This window comes from Peromyscus eremicus, chromosome 10 (assembly GCF_949786415.1).
Source record: "Peromyscus eremicus chromosome 10, PerEre_H2_v1, whole genome shotgun sequence".
NCBI classification, from domain to species: Eukaryota; Metazoa; Chordata; class Mammalia; order Rodentia; family Cricetidae; genus Peromyscus; species Peromyscus eremicus.
In genome coordinates, this window is record NC_081426.1 from 24,888,603 (window position 1) to 24,903,416 (window position 14,814).

A 14,814-nucleotide genomic window follows, 5' to 3' on the forward strand; every position below is an offset into this window, starting at 1 on the left:
TTTAATTTGTCCTCTGATGTCCACACACATGCTGTGACAAGTTGACCTATGACCTCAGCATGTACACTATGGCATGACCACACACACATACACACACACACACACACACACACACACACACACACACACACGCACACACACACACAAATGTAATCAAAATCTTAAATAAAATGGAGAGCGAAGAGGAAGACATTCTCCTCTGGCCTCTGTATGAGTCCTCACGGGCATATATATGCACACACATGTGCATACACACACACACACACACACAAGGAGGTGTGTGCATGCTATGCATCCCTTCACTCACCCTATACTAAATGCCGAGAGACTCTTCTAGATGCTGTCAGGCCTGGGATAGTTTGGCCATCCTGGTGCTCTGTTGGGAAACACTCACGTTCTGGAAGTTGTTTAGAGAGGGACATGAAGTGCTGGGTAAGACCATGCACCCTGTGCTCGGGAAGGAGAGAACAAACTGGGGGGCGGGCATCCAAGAGCACTCTCTAAGTGAGCCTTTGCTTTTGGGGAGTCGGGAACCCTGGGGCTGGGGGGCCTTAGAGAAGGAGCTTGGTGGACCCACTGCCACACCCCTGGGAACACACTGGGAGGGGCTGGGCTGAGGGCTCTCCCCAAGGTGTATCAGAATGTGGGACTGGCGCTGGCCAAGAGGGGAACAGTCTCCCCACCTGGAGGGGACCAAGCTGGTGGCTCAGCTCAGCCCCATCTTCGACAGCAATGCCATTCAAGCGTTTTGATTTTCACTTACTACTCACTCTGGCATGAACAGAGTCACTAGCTTGATCGCCCCGATAGAGTTAGTTAGGGGGAGGCTAACGTGATAACTTAAAGAAAAAGTCAATCTGAAGAATATGAAAGAAGAGAAAGATTACAAAAATAAGAATTTAAAATGAGGAGAGATAGAATGGGAGAGAGAGAGACAGAGAGACAGAGAGAGAGGGAGAGAGAGAGAGAGAGAGAGAGAGAGAGAGAGAGAGAGAGAGAGAGCGAGCGAGCTCCTGTAGTACTGGTGGCCCAGGGATGTCACAGGAACTGTGCAGAGGATGGGGGAATGGAGGGGAGAGGTCAAGCTGGCTCCACAGGGCCTTGGGAACAAATGGGTGGCAGGCTCTGGGGCAAGCAGAGGAATGCTCTCCAGAGTGGCGCAACTTGCAGCCAGTTGGGATCCAGTGGAACTTTCTGAGGGGGTCTTCAGGGGTCGCTTCCTCCTGCCTTGCCTCCCTCCCGTCCCTCTCCGTCTTGTTTGGCTGTCCGTGGGTCCTGGGCTGTGGTAGGTGGTACAGGGCTACAGGTGCTTGTCCTGGGTGGGGCAGGGGCCACTGGCAAGCTTTGCGGGGTCCCCTCCTGACCCCCCGTCACGGCTGCATCTGTCTCTTTCTCCACAGGGGGAGGGGTTGCACCAACTACGCGAGGCTTTGAAGATTTTAGCTGAGAGGGTTTTAATCTTGGAAACAATGATTGGGCTCTATGGTGAGTAGAGACAGACAGACGGCCAGCCAGCCCAGCCCCTGCTTACCAGCCTCCCCCAAACCCTCCTGGGGTGTAACTGGCCTGAGTCCAGTTCTGAGGCTGAAGAAGCATAGGCTATAGAGGCTACCCAACCCTTCCCCTCTCCACAGGGGAAGGTCCTGCTCCTGGACTCCTCCTTGTGCCTCTAGGCAGTGTGGGTAATGTAGTTTATAGGACTTCAGGAGCTTGGAGACAACAGAGCATGAGATTTGCAAGAAGTCATGGGCAATGAAACCAGACTCCTAAGCCACATGTGGTGGCTTATGCTTTTGATTCCAGCACTTGAGAATCAGAGGCAGGAGAATCTCTGTGAGTTCAAGGCCAGCCTGGTCTACAAAGTGAGTTCCAGGACAGCCAAGGCCATTCGTTACACAGAGAAACCCTGTCTCGAAAAACAAAACAACAAAAAAGAAAAACCAGACTCCTGATCAGTGAGGGATTGTGGGTAACAGTCAGACTCTAGCCGTACTGGGGTCATGGGTCATACAGTCAGAGCCCAAGCCCACAGGATTATGGATAAAGGATGTAGACTACTTGGGCTTTAAGTCATGAGCAATGCAGCTAGATCCCGAAGGTGCAGGGAACTGTGGGTGACAGAGGCAGACTCAGGACCCAGAGAACTCTGGGTAACAGACCACTTGCCAGTTCTGACCAGCTTCCCCATAAACTTCTGGAGACTCTCCCAGGACCTGCCTTCCTGGCCCCAGGTATCCCTCCCACAGTTACCATTGTAGTCCTAAAAGCTCCCTATCGGGGCTCAAGGGAGCCAGATCCGTAGCCTGGCATTCACCCTCCAAGTTCCCATCCGCCTGGTTCCCTGAGGAGCTAGGCACACCCTCTCCCCGCCTCACTGAGGTCTGGTGGACACTGGTCCAGACCCCTGCCCTGAAGCCCATCAGCATCTCTGCCCTTGTCCCCTTGGCTCCCAGCCCAGCCCTTAGAGACCAGACTTGCACCGTCCGCTCTTCTCAATCTCCCATCAGGCTCCTAGCTTACAGAGCTTCCTGCAGCAGCAGGCCCAGCTGGAGCTCCTGGCCAGACGGGTCACCCTGCTGGAAGCCATCATCTGGCCAGGTAACGGCAGGGTGGGCAGGCAGGGGCAAACCCTCCCAGGAAGGGCCTGGGGCAGGCTTGGGCATGAAGAAGATGCCTCCCAGTGCTCGGTCTGGGCCAGAAGACACTGGATCCTTCCATTGATCAAGGAAGTAGAGCCTGGCACAGGGAACTAGCTTTCCTGTTCCGGCAGTCACCTATCGGCACAGGCTCCAGCACGGCCAATAGATGTAGCCCTGCCCTTGTGCATCTTAGGGTTGGGGTAGGGGCTGGCACTGGCAGCAAAAGCCAAGAAGAGATGAGTGACAGAGTAGATATGCCTCTGGGGACATGGCTTCATGGTAGAGCACTTACCTCGCATGTACAAGTCCTTGGGTTCAGTTGTCACCGTGAGGGAGGGAGACAGTTCATGAGGGGGACAGTCCAGGAGGGCTTCCTGGAGGTGATGTCTCAGTGAAGACCAGAAGGGCAAGGATCGTAGGTGATTGAACAAGCAGAGGAAGATCAGAGGTTAAGATATCTACAGGGTTTCCTCAAGGTGGAGACTAACACTGAGCAGAACTGGACTGGGAAGGTTCTAGAAGGTTGGTTCAGGCAGCATGAAAGGCAGTTAGGCTTCTGGCTGGGGGTGGGGGCAGTCCCTTCCCCCCCGCACCTGACTCCTGAGGTGAAGCTAATGAGGCCATACCTGGTGTGGGGAGATGGGGCTGGCCGGGCACAGGTGTGGGCCGCTTCTCATTTGCCCACTCAGAGTCCCTCCCCGCAACTGGCTGTCCTTTGCCCCTTCCAGCCTCTGCCCTGTCTCACAGCCCACATGCACATCCATGCCCAGAGGCCTCCATATTGTGTCCAACCTCCCCTCTTATAAAGCTAAGAACTGGCCGGGCGGTGGTGGCGCACGCCTTTAATGCCAGCACTCGGGAGGTAGAGCCAGGCGAATCTCTGTGAGTTCGAGGCCAGCCTGGTCTACAAAGTGAGTTCCAGGACAGGCTCCAAAGCTACACAGAGAGACCCTGTCTCGAAAAACTTAAAATAAATAAATAAATAAATAAATAAATAAATAATAAATAAAATAAAATAAAGCTAAGAACTGAGAGCCTAAGTGTGGAGGAGGTTCAGCGTTAAAACCAGTCCTTTGTTCTACAAAACCAGGAAGCAGCTGCTGAACGCTAGGCTTAGATGGCACTGGGCCCTGCAAAGCAGCGGGGCTCTGGGGAGCTGTCTGTCAGTCACTGTAGAGACTCAAAGGGTGTACCCAGGGATTGGGCCCTTCTTGCTGGACTTCTTGGAAGAGGGGACTGCCTGTGGGGTCAGAGAAGACACATGGTTGTGCCTGGCTGTGAGAAGGACAACCTTGACAGGAAGTCTAATGTGAGATAAGATCTAAGGTTAGAGTGTGTGTTGTCCAAGCCAAGAATGGTGGCTCCATGCCTAAGATCCCAGCACTGGAAGGCTGAGACCGGAGGATAGCAAATTTGAGGTCAGCCTGGGCTGCTGAGCAAAAGTTTGTCAACAAAACAAACAAACAAAAAAACCACAGTGCACACAGTCTGTTTCTAATTCCCCACCATTAGCCATATGGCTTCTCTAAACTCTAGAAACATCAGGGACTATGTTTCAGCAGACCTCACCAGCCTTGTCCTTGCCTGAGAAGGGGAGACCGAAGTCTTGATGGAGACATAGCCAGCCCCTACCCTGAAGCCTCTTGTCACCTGTTCTCCATCCCCATTGCTTCCAAATGACCTGAGGGACCATTGGGAACAAAGAGCCAAACTCCAGAGTCTCAGCACTTTGTCAGCCCCCCCACCCCCCAGTATAGTGCAACAGTAGATGGACAGCTAGATAGCATAGAAGAGCTGATTAGGGCCCCTGTGACCTGTCCTTAGCTGGCCGTGCTTCTGAGAGCCCCCGGATGATGGACACAGGCACCTGGGAAAAGCAAGGCCCCGTTAGTAGCCTACCCCTAAGCAGCGCCTTCCATGGGAAGTGGTCCTCTTCAAGCTTCCAACTGTCTGTCCAAGGAACAGGGAAAGGCTTGGCCAAGTACCAATCCTCAGGCTCTCCCCCACTAGAAAACCAGCCTACCCTGACCTCCTCCCTGGCTTTAGGGGCTACCAAAGGATACTCATGGGCTTCCCGGACCAGAGAGCTCCTTCTTGGGTTTTGAAGGATGTTAGTTTTCTCAGGGGGCAAGCATACGTTTTATGCTTCGGGTTCAGCTTATATGCAGATCAGGGCATATCTCACCACAACTCCCTTGGTAACTGACTTCGGTCTTTGTTGGTGCCGCCTAGGGCCTCAGAGTTTATCTGGGTTTTAGAAATCAGACAACTGGGGCCCTGACGGGTCCCAGTTTCGCTGAGGCTGTTCAGGGGCAAAGCCTGACTCTCCTAAAGCCTTTCCTCCAAATGGTGCTATAACCCACGGAAAGAGGAAGTCTCTTCTCTAGCTTCAGTTAACTTGCTCTGAAGTTTGGATGATGCAGAATTCACCTTCACTCCAAAGAAGTCTCAAAATTATCGATTATTTGGGGAGCGCTATCCATATGCCAAACATGTAAATGTGGTGAGTCTGGCCATCCCCATTAGAGATATCAGGGATCAGACGGCCAAGTGCTCTCTTGGGGCTGGGAGCTCAGAGGTCATGGGGAGGCACTAACCAGCCTTCAGTACCCTTATTCCCCACAGCTCCATCTCTAGGATGTCAGGGTACACTGCTACCTCCCAGGGCGAAGAGTGGGTTTCCCATGTGAATGCCCCCCTAACATAGCCTCTCTCCTATTCCCTCCGGCAGAACCAGAGCTGGGATCCGGGGTAGGCCCTGATGGCACGGGTACCCCCAGCCTCCTTCGAGGCAAGAGGGGAGGACACCCAACCAACTACCAGATCGTGACCCCCAGAAGACGCAACGAGAGGAGCTGAGATGGTGGTGACTCTTCCTCCCCCAGCCTGGACTTGGACAGCTGCCTCCAGAGACTGCCAGTTCCTATTTATTAATATCCTCAGGGACCCTGTGCCATCTTGGCCTTAGGGGTAGGCAGGCAGGGCTCAGTGATGTCAGTCTGTACTTCACAGACTAGGCAGGGGCAGGTCCCGAGGGGAAGCCTGCTCAGAATTCTGTCAGGCCTCACTTGCACCTGGTCTATCTCCCTGTGACATGGGGTGAAAAGGCCTTAAAGGGGAGCAGTGGAGGCACAAGGCTTCCAGTGTTCTGACACAGGGCCCGGGACTCTGCCTGGCTCTACAGACATGTCAGGATGGGGGCACAAGTCCCAGTTCCCCTCCTTAAAACCTTGGGGAGTCCCGTTTCCTGGTGCTGATTCCCACCTGAGTCTAGGCTGCTTAACCCCTGACTGAATGGTTGGTGCTCCTTATGTCAGTTCTACCCAAGCCCCCACTCCCCAGTGTCCCAGGTGGGGACGGGATGTGTAGAAGGGACTCCCACTCCAAGTATCTGCTGCAGATGCATGGATTGCTATGTACTGGACAATAAATGTCTCTGCCGGACCTACCCAGTTTGGTCTCTATGTGCTCAGCCAGAGGGACCACCTAGGCTGAGGATATTAGGACAGGAGCCCGGTGGTCCTAGACACCACAGGTCACCCTCCTGCCATCAGCCACTCATTCACTGCTTGTTCACTCCTTCATCCTCCCTGACGCCAACACAGAAGAGCCAGATATGACAACGGCCACTCAGAGGCCAGGTTGAAAACATCAGCTTTTATTCTTAGAAAGTATCAGAACATGCTGGGGCCCACTCCTGCCCCCAGGGATGCCTTCAAGCTCCCAAGCCCTCAGCAGACTAGGCTAGGACTCAGGCCAGGCCTAAGACCCTCCTCTCTTCTTGGACTATGAGGGCCCAGCGCCCTTGCAGTGGGCAGGACCACTCCTCCCCTCGGTCACCAGGGCCTCAGTATCCACCAGGCCTTCAACCAGCAGGGACACTGCACCTTCCACACGTCCTGTAGCTGCCAAGGCTACTGCGGCCTGCTCAGTGGGAAATCCCATGTGCTCCAGCTGCTGCAGCCTGTGAGGTGGGGACCAAGAAGAAATGTCAGGGCATGCATGGCTCCCACATCAGAAAGCCGCACCCCTGGCCACCCTGCCTTACCGTAGAGAAGACACGGAGGCCTTGGGCAACCACACCGAGCTCTGGGGACCATGCACTGATGCATCAAGGAGCGAAGCCTGGATCCCTTCCTGTAGCATTTGCTCATCCAGGGCTGCCCACATCGGGCTTCCTGGAGCAAAGCTGGACGCAGCCCAGTCCAAACCCCTCTCTGAGTCCTCCCGTGTCAGCTGCACAGGCCCTAGGCCTGGTGGAAGCTGGGCAGAGCCATCACTGTGAGACCAGGAGCTTGGGGAAGCAAGGTAAGGAGATCCAGGGGTGGCAGGCCTGTAGGGACAGAGGTGGATGGCCTGGGCTGCCAGCCACTGTCACAACTTCCACCATCCAATGCTGAGCCCCTGGGATCATCCTCACCTCACTCCAGCAGGAAAAGTCACAGGCAGTTCAGCCAGACTGCCTGGGGTGGGAAGGAGCCTCAGGGGCCAGCACCGGGCCAGAGTCCTGCAAAGGACACTGTCCTGTAACACCTGCAGTCTCCGCTCAGAGAGCTCCAGCCACCGGAAGGCCCCAGCAGCATCTGCCTGCCCAGGGCAGGGCGCAGGTCAAGGAAACCAAACTGAACTGGGGGGAGGGGAAAGTACCATGTGTCTCCTTGCTACACTCCCCAGGACCACCTGAGCAGCTGAAGCTGAGAACGAAAGGGAACTCCCTACCTGAAACTACTCAGCCAGCACAGAAGACCGTATGTGCCTTCCCCACACCCCGCCTTCCACTCTGCTGGCCAGTGCATAAGCCCTGTGGTCAGCCAGACTTGAGTAGCTGGTGTCTGCATTCTGAAACGGTCCCCTGTGGCTGCCTGAAGGGTTCTATGGTCAGCCTGTTTCCCCATATCTTGGGAGCAAAGCTTATGTTGAAGATACCTGTACCATGGGCCCTAACTTGGTCCTCTGTTCCCAGAGAGCCCCAGGCTCGCTCCCACCCCGAGCCTTCCTCTTTGCTAATCTGAGCTTTGATGCCTCCTTCACACATGATCCAGGTTAGTGACTTCTAGGGTCCCTTCAGCTCTCCCAAACATCCTGTGGGGTCCTTTGATTGTAACTGACACCTCCCCTTGGCCATGAGCTCTGTCCCCAGCCCAGAGCATGGCTCAGAGGAAGATGTGTCACCAGACACTGCTTGGGCATGGATTCCCTATGCCATTTCTTTCCAAGGCACCCCAGAGGCCCAGCCAGAGGTCCACATGGTCCCTGGGCTCAGGCAAAGGATACAGGCTAGGCCAGCAAGAAGGCCACAGAGGAGGTGCAGGAAGGGCGGCTCAGAGCTGAGTAGCAGGGTCAGGGCCAGCAGCAGCCATGGGAGCAGCCATGGTGGCAGTGTCCCCTGAGACCACCCAGGGTAGTAACTCTGCCTTGCCAGCATGGCCAGATGGACAGGCATATATCCACAACCTCCAGCTGCACTGGACACCCCGAGGCCTGTCAGCAGCACAGCCAGCAGCCCAGCAGCCAGGGCAAGCAGGGCCGAGTTGTGCAGGAAGCGTAGAGTGCCCAAATGGCACTCCTGCCACCAGCCCAGAGTGGGCAGGAGCAGCAGGCTCAGGAGCAGGCCCGGCAGAGCAGTGTGGCCCAGAGCATGGGTCACTAGCCGGTGCACTGGGAACGAGAAGGGGGCCAGGTTAGAGGGATGGATAAGCCTTTCCGAGGGCCACCTGGTGGGCCAGCCTCCCCAACCCAGAAGCCAGTATGTGAACTATCACCACTCCTCACTGGTAGAGGGGACCAGAGGCTTCTCAACACCCCAGCTACTCTACCAACATGCAGTCTTCTCGCTAGCAACCAGCTGCCGAGGGCTGCCGTGTCCCAGGCACAGGGAAGCTGTCTGTCAGTTCCCACATCTTTGTCGCATCTGGTTAGTAGCACACATTCTAATGAAACCACCTGCTAGAACCTTGCACTCCCACAGAGCTACAGGACCTTGGGAAAATGGCTTCCCCTCTCTGAACACCATTTGGGTTCCTCAGATGTAAACTGGAGGTTTTGTGGGAAGTACATGTTTGGCGGAAATTTTTAGTTCTTATTTCCAGGGAAAGCTGTCGGCAAGGGATGCTATGAGAACTCCTCCTACCCACAGCTTCCCACCCCACCCTCTGTGCCTTCCTCAGGATCCTCTGCCCTCCTGGACTGTGGGTGAGCTGGGCATGTCTGCAGGAGAACGTGCCCCGGGACAGTGTCCTAGCCTCGTGACCACCACAAGGTGCACGCTAACTCCACGGACGGGCCTCAGGCCCTAGAGAAAGTCTCTAGCTTCCCTCAAGGATCATGCAGCTGGTCCTCACCCTGCCAGGGGTCCAGCAGCAGCTCTGGAGCCAATGTGAGGCTGGGGCCAGCCCCCAGTAACCACAGGCAGCTCATCAGGAGCATCAGGACTGAGGAGGCCAGGGGCAGTGCCCGGGACAGTGAGCCAGGAGAATCCCGGGCATGCATAGTTTGGTTGATGGTAGTCAAAGGTGGTCCTGAGGCTGTGCGCTGGGAATAAACAAAAAGAGTAACAAATTATTCTTGCTGCTTTTTTTTTTTTTTTTTGGTTTTTTGAGACAGGGTTTCTCTGTATAGCTTTGCGCCTTTCCTGGAACTCACTTGGTAGCCCAGGCTGGCCTCGAACTCACAGAGATCCGCCTGGCTCTGCCTCCCGAGTACTGGGATTAAAGGCGTGTGCCACCACCGCCCGGCTATTCTTGCTGCTTTTATGTGACTCCCTCTCAACTACTTTACCAATGGCCCCACTTTACAGAGGCAGAAACTGAACCAGCAGAGGCAGGTCCAGTAGCTTGGCCAAAGCGGGCTCAAGTCCCAACCTGTGTGCTTATTAGCCACGTTCCTATCCTACCTGCCCATGTGTCTGGGATGGGCAGGGGCCATGCATAAAGTCCTGATGAGGCCAGTGTGGTAGTGCACACCTGTGATCTCAGCACTCAGGAGGTGGCGGCAAGAGGATCAGGAATGCAGGTCATTAGAGATGCAGACCAGGGAGAGTGCTTACCTAGCATACATGGGCACCTGGATTTGCTCCCCAGTGCTGTAAAAAGAATAAAATAAAAATTTAGGTCTTGGCTATATACTGAGTGAAAAAAACTGCCTGGGTGACGAGACCCAGTTTCAAAGAGTCTGGTGGACCCTGAAGAGGAGTCTTAGTGGGAGATACAGGGCCAAAAAAGTTGAACTGTGGTCCTTCACTACCAAAAGGATGGGTACACTCCCCGGGAGTGGCAAGGTCAAGGCCCACTCTAGTCTCCCGCTTGCCTCTGTTCTAGTGTCCAAGCCTCAGGGAGCCCAGATGGCTCAGGTGCCCTTGAACAAGGGGCATCACGAGCCCCACCAATGGGACGGGCAGCTGTGGGGAACCCCACAGTCCAAGCCGTACAGAGTGATTCAGAACTGTGGCACTATTTCCTCCCCGGCCCTGGCGTCTGCTCCAGCCTTCTGCTGTGTGTCCGTGGGCAAGTTTCCCAACCTGGGAACGGTGACTAAGACACATTTTGCTTAAAGGATCATGTAAGAAAGGAAAAGATTCGAGGCCCACGGCTTTCTCATCTTTAAAGTTTTGTTTATTTTAAACAAAGTCTCAACATGGAACCTAAGCTAGCCTGCAATGTGAGATTCTCCTGTGTCTGCGCAGGCTTTGAGTACTGGGTCACACATCTGCACCTCCGCACCTGGTTTGGGCCCCAGCTCTTTCTCAATAACCCCAAAGCACCACCTCATTACTTATGGGAGGCAGAGATCACAAATGAAGGACCTGTTGGTCCAAGCTTGAGTGGGGGTGGGGGGTGGGGGGCAAACAGCAAAGCTTTTCTTCAGTTAGGTTTCAACCCCGGGCAAATGACTGGGCCTGTTTAACATATCAAAGCGGACACTGGTGTCAGGTTCTCTCAGCAATCTTCCGGTCCTTACCTGTTACAGGGCCCTCCTGGCTGGCATACCCCTCCCCCTCCCCGGAACTTCTCCAGCCCAGGGGGCTGGGCTGCTACTCCCTCTATAGTCCAGCCATTTTGGTTACCCACTCTCTTTGTATGTTGGGCCTTCTGGCGCCTCTCCCTTCTCCTCCCCGTCTCCCCACATGCCCCAGCTCAGGGTCATGGCCACTCTGGGAGCAGTCATGTTTCCTTTTTCTTTCTCTCCTTCACCTTCCTCACACCTGGACTTTCCTCCAGGCCGTGTTATCACTCCTGAGCAGTCCTCTCCAGTCTCCTACTGGGATGACTCAGTCAGCTTCCTGGCCAAGGCCCTCCCTCCCACCTGCCAGTTTCCTAAAGGGAAAACGTGCAGACCTCCTCTGCCTGCAGCGTCCGTTCCTCCAGCCTCTCAACAGGCAGGCTCCTACTCTCTGAAGCCCAGCTCCAATGTCCCCTTCCCACACCATGAGTCTTAGCCTAAGGGGTAAAGTTTGACCTTTCTCCCAAGTGGCTTGAACTAATGGAGGAAGGAGGCTCCCTCTCATCTCCAGGTTCCCCAGGATACTACTCTTTGCACATATTCAAGGCATTTTATGTGTTCATTCAAAGATTAGCTTGGCCGCAGGTCCTGCTGAGGTGAACCCTGCCCTTCACCTGTGCTACTGCGTTTAGAAAAGCAGGTAGATTTCACCCTTACCTGGAGGCAGGGTCACCTACACTGAGGCTTCCTCTCGCACCTTCTCACAACCATTCCATCCCTGAGCACTAAGGGACTGGTCCACGGACATAGAGAACTGGGCCTCGAGTCCTCTGAATCAGTCTCTTCTCTTTCTTGGTGTTGAAAATGGAAACCAGGGCCTCACACATCCTAAGCAAGCAGTATCACTGAGTCTCTGTCTCCAACCGTATCTTCAACTAATAAAACGGAACTTGTAAGCATTAAGTCGTGAATCCAGCTGCTGGTCCTAGAACACAACACAGGTATGGCAGCTTTTCCCTTTCCGATTCCGACGGGCAGCCACCCTATTGAGACACTGTGAGTCCCCAGGTGACAGACCCCCGGGTGCCTGGATCTCTCACCTGAGGAAGGGACTTTACATCAAATGGGAAGCTGGTCATACACCCTGCTCCCCACTCCCTTCCCTGCCTCCCGCCGGGGAGCTGGAGAGCCTGGCTTTAAGCTTCGGCGGTGAAACCACTCCCATCCTTAGAAAGGTACGACACGCCTACTTCTTCTCCCACATGGGCGCTCGCTTCTTCCGAGTCCGCGCCCGCCATGCTACTGTTTGTCTGACGATAGTCTGTTCGGTGTTAGGAACTCTTAAAAAAACTCCTCACTCGCAAACAGTCCGCCGCCTCAGTGTCCCCCTGGAACCCTCGTCAGAGACCTCTCAGGGTTATGCACCATCGCACCCTGCCTACCTTACTGGGAAGCCGGGAGGACAGAGTGGGAAGTCAAGGACAGGGAAGATGCTTCCGGGTGGTGCACGGAGGGGGAGTCCCGGGGTCTGGGTCGAATTCGGCTTTCTAACTTTGGGGAAAGTACTCAATTTCTTGAGCCTGGGGTTTCTTTTCTGTTAAAACAAGGGTATTGGATGAAGGAGGATTACAGGGCTTCTCAACTCCGACCGTTATTGGGGCCGGACGCGGCATTGCCGGCCTCCCTCCCCGGCCGGCCGACCGACCGACCGACCGACCTCCGTCCCCTCCCCCGCCCTCTCGGGCCACGCGTCCAAGGTCCTGAGCAGCACGTCCCCCCACTACCCTGGAGGAGCGGGTGGGGGGGCCCCGCCTGGGAGTCGGGCCGCCAGCTCCAGGCCGAGACCTGGGCGCCTCCAACCCACTGCGCGCACACCCGGGCGCGTGATCCCGCCCGCCGATTAGTCAGCAGTTGTTCCAGGCCGGGATCCCTTCCCCCAGCCCTCCCGCCAGCCTCCGTCTCCCTCCAGGACAGACTCTTCAGAGACGGTCCCTAGAGCCAGCGGGCGCAACCATTCCAAACCGCCGGGCCTCGTGCAGGGGATCCCTGGGGCTGGTGGGTGACGCTCGCTTCCTAGCGCGCTGGCCCCCGAGGGTGCCTTTTTAACCCGCGCGTCACGTCCGGCTCTTCCGAGAGGATTGGGTCAACGGTTTCTGGACCGAAGAACCAGATATCCCTGGCTCAAACCTCCTTGCCCACCCCCGTGGCCTGGCCCGATGGTAGCGTCCGAGGTTGCGGGCTTCGCGCCTGCGCAGTGCGGCGCCCAGGGGGAACGCGAGAGGGAGACGGACGTTGAGAGAACGAGGAGGAAGGCGAGAAAATGGCGTCCACGGGTAAGTGGAGTGGGATCGCGGTCGCGCTGGCGACGGCCGGGACACCCGAACTGGGGGGCGCTCGTCTCTCGGGGTGGCAGGGATAACTGAGTGGGATTAGCCGAAAGGGGTTGGAGTTCCCGCCGCGACCCGACGACCTCGGGGGTCCGCGTTCCCGTCCCCTCCCCCTCCCCCACCGGGCGGGCTGGCTCTGGAACCTTCCGGGCGCCCGCGCTGCGCGCCAGGGCCTCGCGGTGGCTGGAGCGTGCGGGGCCCGCCTGGGCCTCCTTTGTGTGGCGGTTGTCGGTGCGGGTGCCCCGGGCCTCCCGCCACGTGGGCGGGGCCTGCGGCCTCCGAGGCCCAGGGGGGACCGCGCGCGGCTTGGGCCTCGCGTCCACCCCGAGGGCGCGTGAGGCGGGGGGTCGGTCGGATGGCGGCTCGAGCAGCCGCGGCCGGTTGCCCTTGTTAGCTCTCGGCCCGTTGCTAGCCGGAGGGCAGGTGTTTTCCCGTTCAGAAACTCCACGTTAAAAAAAAAAACAAACAAAAAGGCGTCGCGAGCGCGTGAGCCGAGGGGCGCGGGCTGAGGAGTAAGGAGCCCCATGATCCTCCGGGCCTGGCTCGGCGCTGCCAAGCTGCACCCTGCAGGGCCTTTAGGCGTCGTGGGTCCCCCCGGTCCGCGTTCTCCCCGCTCGGAGGCTTCGATTTTATCATGTGGTGACTCCGCCGCCTTCCCTACCCAACAAGCAGTGGCTTCCCGGGGTCCTTTTCTCGGCAAACGGCGCGGGGATCGGTTGTGTAACAAGGCCCGTCTGGATCCGGAGAGCAGAATCCTAACCAGAAATGTCGGGCCTTTTTGACCCGGGAGAAACAGAAAGCCTCACCCCGCACGTTTCTGTAGACCTGCCCATTAATAGCTAGCAGGCTCGTTTCTTGGCGCTGTGGAGGCCAGGGAAAGGAGACCGGTAGCCAACTTTGAAAGTCGGCGGTGGGAACTCTACAATGTGATGGATGTTGTTGTCCTCCAATGAGTGTAGCCTAGCCTTCACCAGCAGTTTGGTGCACAGTTAACTGGCACGGTGGCGCTTTTTTTTTTTTTTTTTTTTTTTTTTTTTTTTTTTTTTTTTTTTTGGCCTCTGGAGGAATTTGGGGGGCTGATGCGGCCTTGGAGGCAGTAGGAGAAATCGAGGGGGAAGAGAGAAAGAGCTCTGGGGCTTTGATTAGTGCTTGGAAAAGCTTCGAGCATCACAGTTTGGCGACGCCAAAGATGTAGGCAGTAAACAGGTAAATGCTGGCTTTTGATCCCAGGCTAAGAGAAAGATTGAGAACCTACAGCCCGGTACATCCTGGTGGGAAATGGTTTCTTCCGTGGGTCTTCTACCCTTACCCGGTAAAACCCAAGAAGGCAATTGCAGATTTTTGCTTGATAGATCATTGCCACTTTTTAGTCACCTTTCTTCAAATCCTATTTGCTGGTAACCACCATGAACCATATTCGAGTTAAAAGCATGCTCTGCTATACGCACAGTCCTGTCCCTGCTGAGGGAACCTTATGTAGGACTTAGTGTCCTTTCCTGAAAAATATAGTTTAGCTAGACTTTTTCAAAGTTTTTCTTGACGCCAGGTGGTGATGGCTCACGCCTTTAGTCCCAGCAGAGGCAGCCGTATCTCTTGTTCAAGGCCAGCCTGGTCTTACACAGTGAATTCCAGGATAGCCAGGACTACACAGAGAAAGCCTGTTGGGGTGGGGGGTGGGGGGCAGTTATCTTGAGCGCTTCAGTCCTCAAAGCTTTTTGGTCCTAAGAAATTTACCCTCCCGCCGGGCGGTGGTGGCACACGCCTTTAATCCCAGCACTTGGGAGGCAGAGCCAGGCGGATCTCTGTGAGTTCGAGGCCAGCCTGGGCTACCAAGTGAGTCCCAGGAAAGG

The 14,814-nt window shown here is 55.8% G+C and overlaps 3 protein-coding genes across 15 annotated transcripts in view; 2 read left to right on the top strand and 1 right to left on the bottom strand.

The window, feature by feature from the left end:
* The window catches only part of Emid1 (EMI domain containing 1), a 45,771-nt gene extending 39,686 nt beyond the window's left edge, over positions 1-6,085 (top strand). Inside the window, exons 14-15 of one of the 3 annotated variants that reach the window (XM_059275532.1) lie at positions 1,401-1,485; positions 5,371-6,085. In XM_059275532.1, coding sequence (XP_059131515.1) covers positions 1,401-1,485; positions 5,371-5,498 — 213 coding nt within the window. In that variant the 3' untranslated portion in view covers positions 5,499-6,085. Of the gene's footprint in view, positions 1-1,400; positions 1,486-2,507; positions 2,599-5,370 lie in introns of all 3 variants that reach the window. The other 2 variants (XM_059275530.1, XM_059275533.1) reach the window with 2 other exon arrangements.
* Positions 6,086-6,269: 184 nt separating this feature from the next.
* On the bottom strand, positions 6,270-13,089 carry Rhbdd3 (rhomboid domain containing 3). Of its 8 annotated transcripts, none has more exons than XM_059275537.1 (9): positions 12,765-13,089; positions 12,020-12,171; positions 11,295-11,562; positions 9,685-9,720; positions 8,981-9,170; positions 7,914-8,297; positions 7,060-7,222; positions 6,688-6,972; positions 6,270-6,603 (listed from the first exon to the last, which is right to left on the bottom strand). In XM_059275537.1, exons 5-9 carry the CDS (start codon positions 9,126-9,128, stop codon positions 6,426-6,428), a joined length of 1,158 nt encoding a protein of 385 aa, XP_059131520.1. In that variant the 5' UTR covers positions 9,129-9,170; positions 9,685-9,720; positions 11,295-11,562; positions 12,020-12,171; positions 12,765-13,089; the 3' UTR covers positions 6,270-6,425. The 8 variants fall into 8 exon arrangements, with proteins under 8 accessions (XP_059131520.1, XP_059131521.1, XP_059131519.1 ...); XM_059275538.1 differs by lacking the exon at positions 12,765-13,089 and adding an exon at positions 12,554-12,740; XM_059275536.1 differs by lacking the exon at positions 12,765-13,089 and adding an exon at positions 12,295-12,547.
* Positions 12,687-14,814, top strand: part of Ewsr1 (EWS RNA binding protein 1) — a 28,236-nt gene continuing 26,108 nt past the window's right edge. For 2 of the 4 annotated variants that reach the window (XM_059275525.1, XM_059275526.1), the window contains exon 1: positions 12,701-12,910. In XM_059275525.1, coding sequence (XP_059131508.1) covers positions 12,898-12,910 — 13 coding nt within the window. In that variant the 5' untranslated portion in view covers positions 12,701-12,897. Of the gene's footprint in view, positions 12,911-14,814 lie in introns of all 4 variants that reach the window. The other 2 variants (XM_059275528.1, XM_059275527.1) reach the window with 2 other exon arrangements.